The sequence below is a fragment of the Hippocampus bargibanti genome, linkage group LG03 (genome assembly GCF_051943395.1).
Source record: "Hippocampus bargibanti isolate YZ-2025 linkage group LG03, ASM5194339v1, whole genome shotgun sequence".
Classification (NCBI taxonomy): domain Eukaryota; kingdom Metazoa; phylum Chordata; class Actinopteri; order Syngnathiformes; family Syngnathidae; genus Hippocampus; species Hippocampus bargibanti.
Window position 1 is genome coordinate 24,844,131 of NC_142736.1, and position 20,962 is coordinate 24,865,092.

Sequence of the window (20,962 nt, forward strand, 5' to 3'; positions counted from 1 at the left end):
AAATAACACAATGGTGAATCCTTGTGTGTTGCACCAAGACTACTATTTGGACGCTAAATTGGAGTCCAGATGCCTCAAAATGATCCGGTAGGACTTCTTTAATCAATTGCAAATATTTATGCTTTCCTCTTCAGAACTATTTGAATCCTATTCATAACTGGATGAGTCACAAGAAAGCATCTTCTCCGAATCTGAAGCCATTGTTTTGATTCTAGAGCAAGGCAAGACGTCTTGGTGTGATGTCACGAACAAGGGGGCGGGACCTTCTGAAATTCGCCATCCCAAGGTCATTGTGAAGTGGTTTTGGGACACTTGGTGTTTTGCATTTAACTAAAAATATCAGCCTGCGTGTTTTGAGTATTTTAGATACTATAAAACGTTTTTCTGATGTCAGTTAGGAAACAAAAAAATGGTGTCGGTTGTCCTTTAAGGTCTCCTGTTCTAGCGCTGCATATTGCAACCATCCGCCATGTTTGATGTAAATAATGCCATGGGTAAATTAATATTTGATTAGCCCTTTCGGCAGTTTCCAGCAGATAACGGAAAAGCCCGAGAAATCCTCTACCACGACTTTGCACCAAAACAAATGCAAGGCGATTATGGCTCGATATCTGTAAGGCAAGATGGCAGACAAAACCTCTGAAGGAAAACGAACAGTTTTCAATTGCTGTTTAACTAAATGTGTTTCTTTAGCTATTTTAACAGAAGTAGGTCATATCTGGCGCAGATCATGTAGCAATATGAGCCAATTGTAATAGACTTGCGCCGGTGCTGGCGCAATGGAGTGAAAGAGTTGCGCCAGTAGCTGTCAAAATGTGTGCATGACGCAAGGGTTTTGTGAAGAACTGACCGTCAGGAGCAAAAATGTCCCTCTCATATATGGTGATGCTGAGGACGTCTTGGTAGATGTCCTTGATTTGGAACTGACAGTTGAAATTCCACTTTGGGGACAAAGTGTCAGTCAGCGTCCGGGACGTGAAGACCTGAGCTCCCATGGTGACCTCGCAGAATGGATTCATTTTACCTGTAGCAAGGAAAGGGTTGGAAGTATTCGGAGGGTGAAAGTAAAACACGAGAGTCCATTCAAAAGCATTTAAAATATATTAACACAATGGCTAACGGGCCAAACAAAAAGAACGAATGAGTCCATCAAAAGCCAGCCTTTAGTGGAAGCATGTTCACACTGACCATTGGACCTGAGTGCCTTGAGCTCTGTGGCTTCCAAGACTGTGACGAGGAGACGGCCGATTCCATTCCCCTTCATGGATCGAGCTAAAAGCACAAGCACAGAGTCATTCATTTCCAGAGACTGTCATATTGGATGTAATATCGATATGAGTGCGTGAGGTGCTTACAGTGGTACGCCCTGTCTCGCTTTTTCTTTTCCTTCTCAATATACTCTTCAGATGCTGCCTTAATTTTCTGAACCCAGGCTGTCCTGCAAGCATAAAAAGATAAAAATAAATATTTAAAAAGTTTGTGATATTCAGCTTTTGGGTACAAACTCAGAATGAACCTTAAATACGGTGATAACTTTTGCAGTTAACTTTATATACCCTTCTCTAAAGTTTTGAATGCATATGTTTACCATTTGAGGTCTTTTGGCACAACATGCTGTACTTTAGCAAGGAGGTGAATGGTAAATAAACAACAGATACATTGTGTCTGTGAGTGTGTGTGTGTGTGTGTGTGTGTGTGTGTGTGTGTGTGTGTGTGTGTGTGTGTGTGTGTGTGTGTATGTGTGTCCGTACCGTTCATTGATGTTGTCCGTCTTTAGTATGTAAACTATGTCGATGTGCGATATGTGGAAGATGGGTTCGTCACTTGAAGGATCTGGCAGCTTCACCAGAACTTCGTTGAGCAGGACAGGCTATAGGAAAACACAGTTCAGTTATCAACTCAAACAAAATAAATTCACTAATTCTCTGCCAGACGTGCAAAAATGTGTCCACTCCAGTGTCAGTGTTTTTGTCATTGTCACTCGAATTCCAGGACCCACAGAATATTGAGTTTTCGGACTACATAAACATTCAATGCGGCGTGCAAAACCTTAGACTCTCTTCTTTCATCAGAAGAGATTCCTATGTTATATGGATCGCGAGTTATATGAGCTTGAAATGAGGACGGCTATCCAAAATACAATGCAATACATACATATTGGTTTATATAGGTCTTTAACAAAAGGTGAAACTGGAACAAAGCGCTAACATGGAAAAAAGGAAATGATGCCCCCTTGTGGAAAGCCAAAACATTCTCAGAGGTCTGGCCAGCCGTTTATCGGCACCCAAGCAAGAAAAAAACAAAACCCGAACTAAATTTGGAATGGGGCTCTACGTATATACATACAGTAAAGTCTCGTTATATCGATATCGGATATATCGATAGTCCCGGTTATATCGATACTATTTCTATGCACGCACGGAGAAAATTACATGCAAACGGGGTCGGATATATCGATAGTCCCGGTTATATTGATATTTTTCGGACTCCCTTGAATATCGATATAACGAGACTTTACTGTATTTTCAATTCCCGAATAAATTCGTGAATGGCAGTGAATGAGTTAATCCCCTCCATTCTCTCTCCTTTCATCAGACAAAAAAGTTATTTCCTAAATGATATGTGTCTGGAGTTATATGAGCTTGAAATGAGGGCGGCTGTACAAAATACAACGCAATACATATTAGCTGAAGCGGGAACAAAGCGCTAACATGGAAAAAAAGGGAAATGCTACTCCTTGACGAAGGGAAAAAACATTGCCAGAGGACTAGCCTTCGCTTTATCGACACACAAGCAAGCAAGCAAAACCAAAACCTATACAAATTCGGGAATGGTGCTGTACGTCATATTTTAAATTCCCGAACAAATTCAAGGAATGGCAGTGAATGAATTAAAAAAAACTCAGGGTGACTGCCAGAAGGAAATACCATGTCTTACCGGCTTGTACATTTTGAGCTGTGCGCTGTTCTTGTTGCTGAACAGCTTATCAATGCCAGATGAGGTGAATTGCTTCACCGAGTGAGTCAATAGTAGGAAGTCGTTGAAGAGGAAGGCCCAGAGTTCCTTGTTGCTCTTTGCTTTGTACATCTTGTAAATATAATAAAGACAACAGCTGATTAAGGTCCACACCAAAAAAATGAATTAAATGAGGGCATTTGAAACATTTGTCTGTCAGTTGGGACATCAGTTACCTTGCCACTGTGGAGTAATTTTCTTGGGCCCAAACAGTTGGTGATTGAATCAAAAACAATATTCTGTGGAAACAGATAAAAAATCTTTTTTACTCGTCGTGTGGCTCAATGTCAGCAATTTACATAACTGAAAATGCATTTAGTAGCAATTTAGTAGAAGTTTCAACTGCTCACCTCAGCTGCGCCCTCACATTGGACATGATTTTGAATCCACTCTAATCTATCCGAGTTCTCCTTGTCTCTCACGCCTTCGTTGACCTGGTTGGCACAAACGATACATAAAAAAAGGCCCAAAAGACTCATGTTTACATGCATCGGCAAATTTCTTTGTGGTACAGTAAGTCATTAAAATATGAAAAACCAATGTTCATTACACACCTGTTGACAAAGTTCCTCTGCCCTCTCCAGAGCTTCTTTCAAAGGACCTCTGTCGGCGTGACCTTCGGCAGTGCACTCCAGAATCTTTAGAGGGGCAACACAAATCCAATTGTTTATGCTTTTGTTCTTGTTGGACACAATATAAGTAGCACGTGGCCATGCGTACACTTTTGATGTGCAGTGGGTAGCGTGTGATCCTCTGCATTGGTTTGAGCAGGAAGCTGGACAGTGGCATCCCTTTACATCTGTAGTCTGTACCAATTTTCTGACAAAAGACAGAAAAGATAAGATTTGACATACCACAAATGGTTAGCTTGAATAACAGGTGCTAAATGACTGAAAAGTTTTGCCCAGACGCAAATATTTTTCCTTGTGAACGCAGTGTGTGGGAAGAACACATTCAGGTGTATTCTGATGGCAAAAAAGCGCATTAAAAATTCTGCTATCCAATGGGGATTCTGTAAATTACAGATTCCTCTGTTCATTGGAAAATGCTTTTTCCTCATAAGACTATTTTGATACTACACAAGAAGAGAAGGGCTATGTAATTATTATTACCTTAATATAAAAACAGACAATTGAAAATGGATTCATTTAGGACAGGGGTCACCAATTTAGGTTCCTAAGGTCCCATATTGAAATGATCAGGATTGTTATCAGGCTTATGCACAGTTTCTCATTGAGCTGATAATTGGGAATCAGGTGTATTAGAGAGAAACAAAAAAATATGCTGAACCAGCGTCCTAGAAAAAAGCACAACTTCTTGGAGATGTTGAGGCCTCAAGAGGCCCTTCCTCCTACCTTGAGGAACGTCTTGAAGTCAGGCTCGTCGTCGGTGCGAGTTTGCAGCAGCGTGGCTCCTTTAATTTGACACGAGCAGAAGTGGATGTACGGCTGCATGTGGGAAAGCTCGGCAACTAGGATATCTCCCACTTTCTGCACTGGCATGTTCTCACCGCCGCTCTTCTTTCGAACAGTCAATGCCCTAAAAAAAGAAGAATACATGCTGTAAGAATTGAAGCACAGAAAAAAAAACATTTGTAAAATAGTCTAGTGGACGCGGCTCAAACCTGAGAAGCTTAGTGTTGCAAGCAATCAGTTCTTTCCAGTTGGCAAAGATCATGTTCATCTCCGATTTATTCAGTCGTCCAGATTCCGACATAGGCTTATAGAAAACCTAAAAGGAGAACTAGAAATATTTTCCCAGCAGATATATAGTTAAGAGGATTAATTTTGTCGCACCTCAACCACTGTCTGCAAGTCTTCCACGTATCTATCCTCAGTCTGAAGCAACTCATGAATGTAGCCTTGCCTCTTCTTCTCGAGCGGGCTTAGAGAATCTAAACTGGTCAGGTCTGCGCACCCTATAGCACACACATAAAAGACACACAAGACGGGGTATTTTGGATGCAAAAACAAATTAAAAAAAAACTATTAAAATAAAAATGCCAATCTACTATAACGGAGCACTTTTAATGAACCACAGGAGCAATTTGACAATGCATACACTGCCTCCAAATGGACATGCAAAAAAGTAATTGGACTACGATTGGAGCTTTCTCCTCTGTTAGGAACAATGGGAATATATACTTACCATGATTTAACTTTTGTGAGCAGCCCAAACTCACTGTTCTTTCCGTTTCCCTAACCACACACTCACTGTCTACCTCATTCCAGAGGTTCAAAAATCGAAATCTGGTCTTCAAAGTCATCACCTGACATATGTAGCATATAAATGTGTGAAAAAAATGAAGTAAAAAAAACATTTTTCTCAGATTTCCCCATCTATACAAAGAACTTCTCAGGCTAGTCAACACTTTTCGTCTTTGTCTCTCTAACTTCATGGGTGTTTTCGCTGTGTTGATGGTGACAGATTACAAATAATTCCATGCTCAAAATAAATCTATTTGGACCAAAACACGAAAAGGGATTATTTCTTTAGTTCATGGCGGCATGCTTGGAGCAGAAAGGGTGTTGACTTTGTTTTACAGCCATTGAAAAAATATATTAAAACTGGCATATACTGTGTGTATATATGCCTTTTTCAAATATAATATTTCAATATTTTTTATGTATATGTATGTGCATGTGTGGGGATTGAAAATGGACCCTTAGCGATTATCAATGGGGGAAATTGTTAACTTTGATTTAGTCTATTTGGGTTATTGAAACAGTCAGGAGGTTGTTTACCGAAAGTGTATCCCATATTAATCATGTTGCTGATTCACATAAACATGCTTGCACAAAATACACACACAAACGCGCGTAAATATGCAGGAATAATCACACTAACACTTCAGTGTGAAATTCAACCAAGCTTTAATGTTTGAAGGCAGAACCCAAAGAAAATAAATACATCATTTAATCAGTGCTTTTTACCCTGTTTTCTGAAGCTTACAATATAAGGCAAGCTTGGAATACATGAGTGAGATCATTAAGAAGTAAAAAAAAATCTAAGCATTAGCACAGCGTGCACTAGACACAGGTTTTCCCTCAAGCTTCCAAGCTGTTAATAAAAATCAATATTGTAGTCTTGTAGGCAAACATTATTTGGCTTCCGCTTTTACTTTCTAAAGAAGGCACTAACAAACGTCAAGCAAAAATGGTAACGTCTGGACATTTCTGAAGACATCCCTGTGAGATAAATTGTTGATCCCTCACCAAAAAGAAGGAATAGAAGCTGAGAAAGAAGAAAGTAGAAGACGTTGGGTGAAAAACACCTCAGGGACAAAAGCATGAACCAAAGAGAGACCCACTATCCATCTCTCTCTGGATAATTGTTTTAAATAAGGCAAAAAGGCATGTTGCATCAGAAACCTCAAAAGCCTCTGAGAGCTAGAAGAAGCCTAGAAAAGATTAAGGTACGTAAATGAGAGTAGTCAGGAAATTGGGTGGGACAGTCCAGGTGCCCAAATTCTACTCCATCAGAGCATTGTGCAATAATAGTGGGTCTCTCTGAACTCAGGAGGAGAGGAGGTGGAGCCCGTTCTACCATCCTAGAAGACAAGGGGGTAAGGGGTTGGAAAGCAACAAATCGGAAAATTTTAAAAAGGGAGAAGAAAGTTACCAACAAGAAGCGCAACAGAGGAAGAAATGGGAATGAGAAGGAGCGATTACAATCTAACAACCAGGTAGAACTCTCTGACGTACAAGATTCCTTTCAAGTACTGATGTAGTGAGGGCAAAAAAGTCTCCTTAGCTCATGAGTTGCTGGGCAGCATGTTTGTAGGCGAGTGGAGGAGTGGCCATCTAGCAATAGGAAGACCTGCTGAAGTATCCGTGGGAAGATACTGAACCCCCAAGTTGCTCCTGATGCTGTGACATCAATGTGAGTTTCCCCACTGTGGGACTGTAAGGAATTACCTGGATGTTTTATTCTGAAACTCATGTTGAGTATTACGTACGCATAAGAAAGTGGAACCTCTAAAATCCAACCCACTAGAGGTTGTATTATCCAGAACTGGACATAGCATTTTGGGGGAAATTGGGCCTTAAAGTGCACAAGATTGCCTTCATGCAAGTTATTAAATGGCACAAAAAGGGGTCGGGGATACAGAGGTCAGTTTTTGCCACATCAAATTGTGTTGAATTTAGAAGTTCCACTGTAAAATATCGTATTTGCTTGTGTATTTAGATGCCTCTATTTTTGGGCAATCAGCATCGAAGTTATTATTAAGAAAGTATTGGTGTGTGTGTGTGTGTGTGTGTGTGTTGTGCAAGAGGATATATCAAGACGAAGAGTGGATGCAAAGCGCACCATAAGAGAACAGATTCCACAAGCCATTTGAAACATGCTTACATGGAGAGAAAGTTTCATTGTATTTTTTTTACTACAGATACAACTATGACAAAAGAGTGCAGTCATGTGGAAGTGCATTACTTACACTGGTGACTAGGGTCACCGTCTCCCGTGGTCATCTTAATGTAATTGGTGGGGAATAAGCCAGTAGCCCCATTGACTTCACCCTTCCACCAGTCAGGGTCGCTCTTGTCAAGAACAGTGATCAGCTGATTCGCTGAGAAGCTCAGTTCGTCCTTGTTGACGGCTGTGTAGTCATATATGGCGATAACCTGACACACTCCTGGACAAGTGGACATTGTCAATGAGCCCGATTTTTTTACTGATCTATTGTATTTACCGTAGCTGTGAAAGTGTGCACATTTTACCTGACTGGACTGCTGGTGTGGATTTCCCACTACTAGACCCCAATACCTGGATATGAGAGGAGGGAAACCAGCCCTTCTGCCGCTTTTTACCACGGGCCTGTTACAAAACACAAATGCAAAGAAAACTATCAAAACGTCGAGCTGACAAGAGCAAGACCATGAACTGGTGCTAGCTTGGACAACTTCAAGGATATTTGTAAAATCATTTGGTGTAGTGTACTGTCCAGAAGTAGATCACTTGAGCACTACGGACCTGCAGCTCTCCAAGCCACCAACCCGACACATCCTTGCTGAGGACGACAACGAGTTGGCCATTCTCCAGGTTCAGCTGCCCGGGTACGGAGGTGAAATGGGCTCTGGAGACCTTGCCAATTTCTGTGCAAGAATAAAAAGCAGCACACTTTAGGGCTAAAAAAAAACAAAACAGAAAATGGAAATATAACGTTATGAAATCCATTAGGATCTTTGTTATTACATGCAAAGTGTAATATCACAATAACAGTAAAAAATGCTGACCAGGCTTCTTCGCAGTTGTGCTCGTCTGCGAAAAACATAAAAACGTTAAAAAAAAAAAAACAATGAAATTTGTGTCATCAACAAGAGTGGTGCTTAAAAATCCTTACATCTGCCTCCTTAGGTTTGACGTAGGTGCCAGGAAAGACACCCAAGCGGTCGCCAATGGCACCGTTCCACCATTCTGCATCTTTCTTGGTCACCAAGATCACATCTCCTTCTCGAAATGTCAGATCTGAAGGCTCTGATGACTCATATGAGTATAACGCCACATACTCTAGAGAGCAAAAGTGATGGAAAGCTTGAAGCCAGCAATTAGGCTGTATCCACAATAATGCTAAAAACACCTTGAAGAAAACAGTTTAATACTGATAAACAAAACTGTCCAAAAGTTTTATAAAATGCACTAATGATCAGACACTATTATGTTGACACACGAATGATCGGATCATACTTTTTTCCTCTTCTGGTTCATCCAATAAAATTAAGAGCTCTATCATAAGTTTTGACAATAATGTTGGGTTTTGGTTGACACTAATTCTGTCGCGGTAATACATTAAATAAAATACATTTTCACTGAATGGCACCTTCAAATTGCTGATTACTGCTTGTCTCTGTGCCAGTCGATGTGGAGTTCATGCTGTGAACACATACGCAGAAAAATTAATTACAAATAACTTCAGAAATCTTACAACGTCAATTCCAATGAAGTTGGGAAATAGTATTAAATAAAAACAGGATATCATGATTTCCGAATAATGTTCAAACAATAAAAATATATTATTTAAAAAAATAATAAACCCGTCTGGCTCAACGGTCTCATCCACGCTCATCTAAAATGAACTCAACCCAAAGCGGAAAAGTTTTACGTGGTCTGACGAGTCCACATTTCAAATTGTTTTAAAACTGTAAATGTCATGTCCTCCGTGCCGAAGAGGAAAAGAACCATCCGAATTGTTATGAATCTGTAGTTGAAAAGCTAGCATGTGTAATGGTATGGGGTGTGTAAGTGCCAATGACATGGTTGACTTACAAACTAAACAGCAGGGTTTTTATCCCACTGAGTGGCAAAAAATTATACAAAGCAGCTCATTTAATATTTAATCCTAGAGTTTCTAAAACAACCTTACTTTGTTGTGTCTTGTATTTCAATACATACTCTGAATTGTCATCATCCCCCAGAAGCGTGACGTAGGACTTTGGGAACCAGCCTTGTTGTCCATTCAGGTTTCCCAACCACCAGCTATCCTGCTGTTCCAGCACCCGAATCACATCGTCCTTATCAAAGTTCAGGTGGTTGTCAGTCTTTGCTGTCCAAGAGCAGAGGGCCTGGGCGAGCAGGTTCCCTACAACCTGCTGACAAAAGACAAATGTTAGGATCGAGATAAATGTATATACCGTAAACATGTTTTCAAAGTGGTACAGTTCAGATTGGCTCGACATGCTATGATTTGGTAACCTTTCGGTTCCTCTAGGCAAGCTGTTTCCGCTAGATAGCGTGATATCGTTGTCGTGTAATGAATAAAAAAAAGATAGTAAGCGAAATACAGTTATGTAGCTTTGTTTCTTTCTTTTGTCATGGGTTAGTTCTTTCCAGTCCACTTTTTGCATAGGAAACCTAAAAATCCCACCCATGAAAATTGAAATAAACTGTTCTGCTTGGTGGGAATCCAGACAAAAATGACCAAAAATGTCTTACCTGTCCCTGTGTGTCAGAGTGGGTAAGGTTTGGAGAGTGTGTTGGGGTAAAGGCAGATTTCGTCCCAGCTGCCTTTGCTGCTTCAAGAGCATTCGAGAGCTGCGACTGAATGGGCAAATTTGCAACTGGCGCAGGGGTTGTTGTTGATTGGGCCACCTTCTCCACGTAGGTCTTTGGGAACCAACCCATCAGACCCTGCCTGCTCCCATATAACCAACCCTCCTCTGGCTCAACGGTCTCATCCACCTGATTGATGACAGCAGAAAGTGTGGAAGTGAGGAGGATGGAGTTAAATACAATTTTACAAAGACTGAAAAAAATAATAATCTGTGTATAAAGCTATCCAAGACTATAAAGCTAGCCTTGGTGTGGCAAGCTATCACTGATTTGATCTTGGAAGGCAGTCCTTGTGTGGTGTATCGCAATTATACCTCAATGATTTCATCTGCGTTAAAAGTGAGCTCTTCGTGGTTTCGCGCTGTAAATGGATAGAGTGCTTTGAAGGGCGTGAGAATCACAGATTTCCTGGGTTGCGTGGCCCGTGGTTGCCGGCCTATGTTTGGACATGAGGAATGATAATTAAACAAAAAGCCCATTTTCTTTCAGTAGAAAATATTAAAAGGTTGTCACATACTGACGACAAAGGGTTTATTTACCTTTCCTCTCCTCCAGCCCTCGTAGAAGAGAGTTCAGCTTCTCTTGAATGTCAACCTTGCCTCCTCCACTTGATGGATGCTCTTTTTTCTTCATCTCCTCCTCATGCACCTTTCTTTTTCTATCCTCCTCTGCTCTTTTTCTTTCCTCCTCACGCTTTCTCCATTCCTCCTCTTGTTGCTGCTTCCGTTTGTCCTCTTCCCTCTTTCGTCTCTCCTCTTCCTGCTGCTCCTTTCTCCTTCGCTCCTCGTCCAATCGCCTTCTCTCCTCAGAATCTCGGACAGCTGCCTGGGCTGCCCTCTGTCTCCGCCTTTCCTCCTCCACCCGCTCCATCTCCTTTCTTCGTTCTTCTTCAAGCCGCGTCCTCTCCTCTGCCTCCTGCTCCCGCTTCCTTTGACGTTCTTCCTCGAGCCTCCTTCTCACCTCCTCCTGCTTCTGTCGCTCCTCCTCTTCTTTCCTTCTTCTTTCCTCCATCCTTTTATCATCTTCTAGTTTCTTCCTCTCAGCCTCCAACTGCCTCCTCTCCTCCTCCAGTTTTCTCCTCTCTTCTTCTTGCCTCTGTCTCTCCACTTGCCTCTGGCGTTCCTCCTCCACCCTTTTCTTCGTCTCCTCTTCCTCTCTCCGCTTCCGCTCTGCCTCCTGCTTCGCCCTGAGCTCTCGTTCGGCCTCTAACTTTGCTGCTTGGATGAGAGCCTGCCTTTCTTTCTCCTCCTCCTCTCTTTGTTTGGCGTCACGCTCCTCCTGGAGTCTTCTTTGACGCTCCTCCTCGTCTCTCCTCAACTTCTCCTTCCACTGACGTTCCTTTTCTAGCTTGATAAGTCTGTGAAGCAAATGAAAAAACGAATGTGAGAATCATACATTTGGTTTGATGATATTTCACTTGTGTAGTATACAGTAATTGTGTCAAGGACCTTTGAGCTTCCTCTTCCTGGCGTCTTCTTTCTTCTTCCAGCTTCCTCCTCTCCTCATGCTCCTGTTTTCTCAGAATCAGCTCTTGCCTTTTGTTCTCTTTGATGCTTCGCAGGTTCTCAAGCGCTGCCTGCTGCTTTTGCTGGCTCTCCTTTAGTTCCTAATGTACATGAAAACGGGGTGACGTGACTCAACTGACACAAGTGAATTTGAGGCTGAACAAAATAGGCACAAATACATGAGTGTTAAAAGACGGGGCGAAGTGGAAATTTACAAAAGAAAGTGTAACAGCCAATGACAGTAGCCACTAAAAGATATTTAAAGTTGAGAACGAGTAGAATGAAAACCATAACCAGATAGAAGAGATTACGGAGGCAGCGTAGCAGTGAGACGACCGCCTGAAGAAACGCATCGTTAGCACCCGCGTGCTGCAAAGTTATGAGAAAGATGTGCAACAGGAGGCCAGTATATAATATTTTTTTTTGAAGTTAGCAATATGTGAGGCATGCAATATTAACATTAATTTTGTGCACCAATTGTCAACTTGAATTAGCCATTCAGAGTCAAAATTTCCGAATATTGGTACACAGATAATTTGGAAAGATAATATTATAGATAGTGGTGACTTAAATACACCATATATGTACAGTACTGTATATGAAACTGGAGATGTGCAAACATTTATTTTCAGACCAATTCTTCCTGGCTTTGCATTTTGTAGGAAATAAGAATGTTGCTCCGATTAGGTGGAGGAATCTGGAATGCTGCAAAATATAGTGAACATTTTGCTAAATTGGCAATACTCCAGACACTCCACACACAGCTCTTGCTTGTACCTAGCTTGTACTAGCGTCCACGTATGTGGACATAAAAAAGCAAACATTTCAAGTAAAAAAAGAAGAGCAATTTTCATGTTTTACACCAATTTAATGGTCATCGTGAGGGCCACTACATGAGCAATTACATTAGTTAAGCGTGACATGGCGTGACCCATATATACAATCAGAGTGAGTCACTGTGACTGCCTGGTTTTTACTTATGATGTCAAGTTGCGGTGCCGTTGCTGTTAATCTACCTGCATGCTTTTGTTATACTGGTCCAGCTCTACCAGTTTGGCAGCAGTTTCTCTCGAGAGGGCCTCCAGCTGATCTTTCAGCTTTGTGCATGTACCCCTCTTCTGTGTAACACTGAGTTTCAGGTTGGAGATGGTGGACACTAGAAACGCAATCAGAGACAGCATTAAGACACGACGATGCCAAAATATTGTAGCGACAAAATGTTAATGTTGTAAATTGATTTTTATCTCACAGCACAATACCAGAGTAATGTCAAATCTGCTTTGAATACTTTCAAGAGGCAACTATGTATGCAAATTTGCATATTTTTTTTCAAAATGCATATTCACTGCATTGGCTTAACTATTGTGTTATTTTTTGTTTTGTTCTGATGGCATCTTTTGCATCCGTTTGCAAAGAAAGTAAAAGTGGATATAAAAATCAAGCAGTGCAAAGCAGTGCCCCATCAACACCAACCAGACATGTTATTCACTGCCATGCTTTGAAGTGTCTCTGTCAGCCTCTTTTGTTCTGGAGTCAACTGAGACAATTTCCTCTGGAACTCCTGTCAAAGAATCAATGCAAATAGTTTGGCTGTGTTCACTAAAGGCAACAGTAATCACAAACCGTTTGAAACAAAACAAACACTCACCTCAATCTGTTTCTGAATGTTTTTTATGTCTAGCTGGCGTGCATCTTTCTTCTGATTGATAAGGTCCAGCTCAGTCTTGGGAAGCTTCTTCTTGTTTTGAATGTCATGCAAACAGTCAGAAATCTGACGCTGTTTGTTACCCTGAAGTGTGAAGACACAGAAAATGACCTGACACCTTCACCACAATTGACAATACTTTTTCAATTCACCCGCCTAAGTAACTTTTCGCCACTAACCACAACTTCCAACTCCATCTCCAGACTCCTTTTCTTAGCTTTGAGCTGGATAATATCATCCTGTTCCTGCTGCCTCTTTATTTGGAGCTCTCCTCTTTTCCTCCTTTCCCATTCCTCCTTCCTTTGTCGCTCAAGTTCGCGTTGTGCAGCCTGAGGTGAACCCCCACACAATAGAGCACAATGACACAAAAGGAATAATATTGAGTGAAGGAAAACACATTTGCCAAAAATCACTTTTGATGCGTCATGGGTTTATTGAGAGATCTGCAACACAGTCTGACCTCTTTTCTTTCAATTTCTCTCTGACGTTCTTCCTCTCTCTGCCTCTCCAGCTCTCGTTGGCGCTCCTGTCGCTTCTCTTCCTCTTTCCGCATTCTCTCCTCTGCTTCGCGAGCTTCCTTCTCCCGCCGCTCTTGCTCTTCTCTTGCTTTGTGAGCTTGCCTTTCCTGCTCTTTCTTCTCGGCTTCGAGCAATTCCAATCGTCTCTTCTCAATCTCCGCATTACCACGTTCTATGTTGGCTTTGAATTTGTCCTCAAATGATACTAAATGAAATGGTAAATTTGATGAGGGGTTGAAGAACAAAGACACTTCTCTCATAATTAAAAAGGGGAAAAAAATGAAAAAAAATAAAAACTAACCGTTGCTTCTGGTTTTCTGTAGTAATTCGACATCGAAATTATCTTGAAGGGCTGCATAGTTAGAAACACTGGATCCATTAACAACACCCCTGGAAGAAACATTGATATAATTCAGACATCACATAATCTCACATTTTGATGTAATTGTGTACTCTACATTCAGCTTATATTATATATGTACCTATTTGTGGGTGGCACCAGGTCAGTTGGCAGGGTTCGTGGCAGTGGTTGCCCACTCTTAGCCACATCCACTAAATGCATGGCCAGAATGAACTCTTCAGCTGACAGCTTGCCGTCCTTGTCCACATCAGCCAAATTCCTGAAGAAAAGTAAAATAACTTATGTATCTACACTTACAGACATACATATATTGTACATGTATTCATTTGCACATGGCATGCATATATAAAGTACAGAAACACAACATACATACAAAAATAGATCAACTACAATTTATCTATGTAGAGCGAACAAGGCCCAATACGATGATCGCTATTTATTAAAGTAAAGTACAGGTATATGCAACATTTATAAACAATTGTCCTTACCAGATGGAAGCAAGCTGAGTCTGACTGAGCATCGTGGTTGCCATAGCCCCTCTCACCTGCTGACCTATACATACAAGGAAGTTTCTTACTTTGTTTTTCATAAACACAGCCAAACAATATCCATCCCTTTTGACTAATTTTTGTTTTGAACTGAAGATTGATTACATTTATTATTGATTTAATTTGAGGGGTAGAACTGCAAGACTTGTTCAACTAAGGATAGATGTAATTTTAGCTGAGATGGGCAGCCTCATGCTGAGATTACTTTAGTAAAAACAAAATATACATGCCATCTCAGAGAATGGCAGTATGCAATAGATATATATGTATAAAGGCACAAATATTTTTTTTGTTTACACAAAACTGTGAAAAAGCAAAGTAACATTTGAAAATCATGGTTGATTGGATTTTCTGGATATTCTATGTTTTAACAATCTAAATAAAACTAGCTTCCCCAAATTTGTAAGGTCGGGACAACCCCCTTTGGACATGCATTTACTTTATTGGATATGTTGGGACTCACTTTAAAACCCAGTAATGATGACCACCCTGCAAGTTGGGCTTGCGTGGGTGTGTGTTCATTGTGTCTCACTACAGCTATTTCAGAAAAACCGGTCCAACATATGCACACGTACGCACACATGTACACCGTTTCAAAGTGAGCCAAGGCCTGACGCAATTCAATTGACAAAAAAGGAAAAGAGGAAGGGAACATTTATGAAATCATCCGTTGTTCATGAACATCCACGCCTGCATGGCACACATAGTTTGATTTTGTCTGACCTAAGTTTACTGTGCAAATACACACACGCACGCACACATTACCAGTGAGGTATCCAGTCATCTGCTTGTCCAAGATGTTGAACTGCTGTCGATATTTGAGTCTGGAGGCATGTGGCACAGCCCACTCCCCGAGGCCGGTTGCCATTTGGGCAGTCATTGAGGGCAGTGGCAAAGTGGCGCTGCAGCAAAAAATATACATAAAAATGCAGGCTAAAAAATTCAATACTGTTTAGTGAAGCCTAGTCATCCCAGTCTTCAGATGGATAAATAATCAATGAGGTCTATTATATAATTTACAAACACCCCACTAATAAAGAGACTTCAATGTGAAGGTCGGTTGCTTAATGCATTCAAATGTCAGAGTTTGTGTGCTACCTGGCTGCAAGTGGAGAACCAAAGGAAGATCCAGATAGCGGAAGACCTGAAAACATAGCAACATAAATTTGATGGATCAGCAACAAGATGGTCGGATGCGATATGGAAAATGGTATTACGACACCCGTACACATCTTTGTCCAAAATAAGATTCAGCGCTAAAGTATGATCTTTTTGTTCAAATAGTGTAGTGGTTTCTATTGGGTGCAGGGTTTGGAAAAGGTGCGGGCAGAGATAAAAGTGAATCACATCAAATATGATGTTGTATATTATATTAGTAGCATTACCATGATAATTTATGTCAAAACACAACCCACCTACCCACCCACCTACGCATGCCCACAGTCACACCCACACAAATACAGTAATGTGTACCAGTGGCCAAGGTGCCAACAGCCATTGGCTGGAGAAGCCCTAGATTGTGGCCGGTCATTGATGACAATGAGGTAGGTCCTGGAGTTGCCATGGATGCAGGTGAAAACATGGGAAGGGTGCCAGACATCAGGGACATGTTAGGTATCATCCCTAAGGCATAAACACATGACAAGCTCATTAAACGGTAGCCAGCAGGCTTGACACCAATTGACCAAAGGCCACGGTCAATTCTTTTAGCTTTGTTACAGCTTCAGCTGTTGTTAAAGCACTACATAAATACATATGTATTGTATTGTGATAAAATAATCCACTGTCCTCAGTTGCGTGTGTTGGTGCTAATCATTCATGTCAGGATACAGTGACTAACAACCAAAACAGAAAGCAACATGACTAATGTTTGCTTCTCGGCATGTGGCCACTCTAGACTACCTCTATTTTAGAGGACACTGAAGTCAATGGTAAAATTGGATTGGATTGGATTTGGATTGGATTTGCCTTTTATTAGTCTCACAGTGGAGAAATTTACATTTCACAGCAGCAAAGTGATGAAAGGGCAAAATGGGCTGCTGCAGCAAAGTGTGTATATTGCCGATAATAATGCAGCACATTAGCCTGTGTATTTATTTTTTGAGAATTCAATATTCTTAAAAGTTACAAAATTGAATGAGAACTATTCAATACATAAGGAACAATATGATACGATACAGGCTCGGCAGGCCCACAGTTGATCAGCTGCACCTTCTTTGGCATACACTTATGTATTCATCATGAGTGGAGTGATGTTGAGCCGAATAGGTCACATGCAGCGGAAAAAGGCATTGGTTCACAGTTAAAGTGTAACACACAGACAGTACCATAGCCTAAATTGGGAACAGGCACAGGAGGCTGCTTCATGATGATTGGCAGTGCTGCAGGAAGAGGCGTTCCCTGGAGTTTCAGCTTTACGAGCTTCATCGCAATGGAGAACTCCAACCTGTCCATCTTCCCATCTTTGTTCATGTCAGCAAGAGCCCTGATATCGAGCAACAAATTTGTCACTGAATTGTTGAGGGACGGATTAAGGGGTGATTAGTTGTTCTACAAATATTTCTTACCATATCTCAGCCAGCACTGAAGCAGGTAGCCCCGATTGAAGGAAAAACTTCCTTGCCTGCTCACCTACAGGAAGGAAGATGGAAGAGGGAAAAACAAGAACATTAAGAGGGATTCTGGTTTCACTGAAGAACAAAACAAAACTAATATTGCTGAAGTGCATAGTGAAGAAACAACAGTGAATTGCAAATTTCCCCATTGCGGGACGAATAAAGGTATTCTGATTCTGATTCTGATTCTGAATGTAAGGATCCACCTGAAACATAACCCATTAAAGGGGCGAGGGTATCAAACTGCTGGTCATGCTTGTTCCTCTCCTCTGGAGTGACAGCCCACATATTTCTACCACCTGTAATGTATTAAAAATGAGAAAAGATAACAGGCATTACTAGGCAGACAAAAATATAAAAAATACAGAGAGACAGAGAGAGAGAGAGAGAGAGAGAGAGAGAGAGAGAGAGAGAGAGAGAGAGAGAGAGAGAGAGAGAGAGAGAGAGAGAGAGAGAGAGAGAGAGAGAGAGAGAGAGAGAGAGAGAGAGAGAGTTAACCTACTACAATTAGCTAAGAATAAGTGGAGCCTGTATAATAAGGACAACAAAAAGAATATGTTCTTCCATTTCCTGAAGATGTAATGACCGTATTGCTGCGTGGCCAGTGTATGTTTTTGTCTTTGAAGTTAATCACACTGTTTTCACTTGTTTCTGAATTAACCGTCACACTAATTACTTTAACAGGAAGTCTGCTTTAAATAAATGAAACAGGTGATCATTACCAGGAAGCAAAACATTCACCTGAGAAAAGCAAACAAGCACTTGGCACCAAAGGGAGATGGCACATAAAAAACAAAGAAACTTGACACTACCTTAATTTCGTAAGTGTTAAGCAACCAAAGAAACAGATTTCATGTTAATGACTAATAACTGTCACAGTTCTTTGCTTTTTCCATCCGCAACTATGAGCAAATAAATTAATATAACATTTAAATACAGCAACATGTTATAATTAAGTTGGTTTTAAGGTCCATTTGTACACAAGAGTTATCATATCACTGACAAAGATGAGTATTCAGACATGCATACATGCACGTGGAGCACTCATAAAACAAGCAGCCATCTTACCATTCATATTTGCTGGTACTGAGTACTGAGTACTGAGCTCTCCCAACTCCCAATGGTGTCCTCAGCTACTGCTTTTTGCCATCTGCAAAACACACAGGGGCAACACCGTCAGGTTAGCACTGCTATGAGGACAGCCCAGCACGGCAGCCATGGAGCAAACGAGGCAGGCAGGAAACAGTAGGCAGATTTTGGTCAGTCAGCACAGTCTAACAGGGCTTCTCCTGTTCCCCTCATGCTGGGCAACTCAGGCCGCCTCCCAACCCTTTTAAAACATACTGGGAAAGACTCCAAAATTATTCACAGTCACTCTTTATTGGTGCTAAAGACATTGCATTTACAGTCATTGTATCGGCTGGTGTATGCTCCCTTTGGTACTGATTTTTCAATATCACTTTGGAAAAATGTGCTCTAATGTAAGAGATACAAATCTTGTCATGTATGTAATTGGTTAAAAATATTAAAGGACGACTTTTAGACTTAATAAATGATGTATAATAGTGGCAGCTCGAGTCTAGCAAAATATTTTTTTTTAATCTGAACACGTTTGAGCAGCATCCAAAATTGATTCTGTGGAGGTTTTAATGTACAAAGGTACCATGACTTAAAAGCGATCCAACGTATCAGTTTTCCGAGTTACAAGTTGTCACATGCCTTGATTTTTTTTTATCATTGGTGTGACTTGCAAATAAAAAGTTGAGATGTTGGGAGCAAACTGAACCCATCTCACTTCACAAAAAGCATTTGTTGAATTGATAGTCACTTCACGCTGTTTGTTGTCATACCCAGTTGGCGTTAACTACGAAACTTAAAATAATTTCATGAACTATGCGTGTTATTAGTTATGAGTAGTGTCACTAAATGAAATTGACAAAGTTATAACCTGAAAAACTAAATAATCCCATGTACGATGAAGTTTTAAAAGCGTGTAAATTATGTTAGAATTGGGGTAATTACAACACAGGAATTCATAAATGGATACAAATACAGTATCTAAAAAAAATTCATAATGATGTACAATAAGGGATAAATCATGTATTACTATAGCAGGCTTGGTTTCATTTTTCAGGGCTTGGAATAGTTTGCAAGTGGACTGATATGATCTGGTTGCGGGAGACTCTTAAGACTGAAGTTCTAAGACAACCGGAGCAGTCCAGTGGCAATCGATTCAATGGCCTGGGAAATAAATGACCTGGATCAATGAGAATATTTGTCAAAGAGGACACACGGATAAAATTAGTTGAGTTTAATCAGAAACAAGCATTTCATCATCACAAGTCAGCTGAGACGAAGCGCTCATGGACTTTGGCAGCGGCACAGCTTGGATGTGACACAGCAATCCAGGGAGAAAGAGTTCAAAATAAGACAGCATAAGAAAAATGCCTTATGAGCTATTTTAGGAGGTACATTTACAGATAGTTGTAGCATAGTTTGGAAAAATACAAAAGCAGAAAAGAGAGAGAGTGTATTTGGACTGATTTGTGTTCAATCGTGTGCTCACAAGGATAGAAGAGCAAAGCGGGACAAATCTACTGCCTGCCATCTGTCGTTCTCCCTTTGCACTGTCTCTTCTTTTGCGTCAGGTCCTCTCAGGTCTCAGTTACAGGCTTTCTCCTCTATGGTTTCAAGCTTGTTGTGATCGCCCCGGGAATATAAATAACCATGTCAGTCAAGCAATGCAATCACACAATCATTCGTATTTCATAGATAACATCCTTAATGTTGTTTTATGTTGGATGTATCAATTAAATACACATTTTAATTTATTTACCGGTCAATTATCTCATTCGCTGCCATTCACGAATGTATTCGGCAATTGAAAAATGTGATGTAAATGCCATTCCCGAATGTGTTCAGTTTGGTTTTTGTGCGGGGTGCCAATACAGCGCTGGTCAGACCTCTGGCAATGTTTTTCCCTTCCGCGAGGCAGCAGCATTTGCCTTTCATCCATGTGAGCTCATTGTTATAGCTTCCAAAAAAATCAATATGTATTGTATTGTGTCTTGCACCTCCAACCCCATTTCAAGCTCAGATACCTCCACACCCATATAACTGAGGAATTAACTCTTTTTTTCTGATGAAAAAAGAGAGTCTAAGGTTTCTAATGCTGTATTGAATGTTGATGTAGTCCTAAAATTTAATATTCTGTGGGTCCTGCAATTTGAGTGAAAATGACGAAAACCCTGGCACTGGAGTGGACACACGTTTGCACATCGTCTGGCAGTGAGTGAGTTAAATATAAAAGTATAACCTACAAAAAGGCAACCTACTGCTACCTCATGTACAGTTCATTTAATAAAATTACACATTTATAAGTACAGTAAAGTCTTGTTATATCGATATTCAAGGGAGTCCGAAAAAATATCGATATAACCGGGACTATCGATATATCCGACCCTGTTTGCATGTAATTTTCTCCGTGCGTGCATAGAAATAGTATCGATATAACCGGGACTATCGATATATCCGATATCGATATAACGAGACTTTACTGTACATCATTTCAAATGGTCCATGACAGGGGTACCCACCGATTTTTAACCAACCGACGTCCCACAATTGACTTTAATTGCACATGCA

The 20,962-nt window shown here is 40.7% G+C and overlaps 1 protein-coding gene across 2 annotated transcripts in view; it reads right to left on the reverse strand.

Moving 5' to 3' along the window:
* itsn2b (intersectin 2b) overlaps positions 1–20,962 on the reverse strand; it is a 28,195-nt gene that overhangs the window by 3,189 nt on the left and 4,044 nt on the right. Inside the window, exons 2-39 of one of the 2 annotated variants that reach the window (XM_088992762.1) lie at positions 18,386–18,467; positions 17,524–17,616; positions 17,270–17,333; positions 17,030–17,187; positions 16,176–16,325; positions 15,801–15,846; positions 15,468–15,604; positions 14,643–14,706; positions 14,276–14,413; positions 14,095–14,183; positions 13,736–13,998; positions 13,455–13,604; positions 13,219–13,359; positions 13,044–13,131; positions 12,587–12,726; positions 11,514–11,671; positions 10,605–11,422; positions 10,380–10,501; positions 9,949–10,194; positions 9,409–9,602; positions 8,837–8,889; positions 8,360–8,526; positions 8,253–8,277; positions 7,990–8,111; positions 7,737–7,833; positions 7,454–7,651; positions 4,812–4,933; positions 4,640–4,746; positions 4,371–4,554; positions 3,736–3,834; positions 3,570–3,653; positions 3,366–3,449; positions 3,192–3,254; positions 2,938–3,087; positions 1,752–1,870; positions 1,356–1,438; positions 1,189–1,272; positions 851–1,024 (exon numbers count right to left, since the gene is read on the reverse strand). In XM_088992762.1, coding sequence (XP_088848888.1) covers positions 851–1,024; positions 1,189–1,272; positions 1,356–1,438; positions 1,752–1,870; positions 2,938–3,087; positions 3,192–3,254; positions 3,366–3,449; positions 3,570–3,653; positions 3,736–3,834; positions 4,371–4,554; positions 4,640–4,746; positions 4,812–4,933; positions 7,454–7,651; positions 7,737–7,833; positions 7,990–8,111; positions 8,253–8,277; positions 8,360–8,526; positions 8,837–8,889; positions 9,409–9,602; positions 9,949–10,194; positions 10,380–10,501; positions 10,605–11,422; positions 11,514–11,671; positions 12,587–12,726; positions 13,044–13,131; positions 13,219–13,359; positions 13,455–13,604; positions 13,736–13,998; positions 14,095–14,183; positions 14,276–14,413; positions 14,643–14,706; positions 15,468–15,604; positions 15,801–15,846; positions 16,176–16,325; positions 17,030–17,187; positions 17,270–17,333; positions 17,524–17,616; positions 18,386–18,392 — 5,281 coding nt within the window. In that variant the 5' untranslated portion in view covers positions 18,393–18,467. Of the gene's footprint in view, positions 1–850; positions 1,025–1,188; positions 1,273–1,355; positions 1,439–1,751; positions 1,871–2,937; positions 3,088–3,191; positions 3,255–3,365; positions 3,450–3,569; positions 3,654–3,735; positions 3,835–4,370; positions 4,555–4,639; positions 4,747–4,811; positions 4,934–7,453; positions 7,652–7,736; positions 7,834–7,989; positions 8,112–8,252; positions 8,278–8,359; positions 8,527–8,836; positions 8,890–9,408; positions 9,606–9,948; positions 10,195–10,379; positions 10,502–10,604; positions 11,423–11,513; positions 11,672–12,586; positions 12,727–13,043; positions 13,132–13,218; positions 13,360–13,454; positions 13,605–13,735; positions 13,999–14,094; positions 14,184–14,275; positions 14,414–14,642; positions 14,707–15,467; positions 15,605–15,800; positions 15,847–16,175; positions 16,326–17,029; positions 17,188–17,269; positions 17,334–17,523; positions 17,617–18,385; positions 18,468–20,962 lie in introns of both variants that reach the window. The other variant, XM_088992761.1, reaches the window with a different exon arrangement.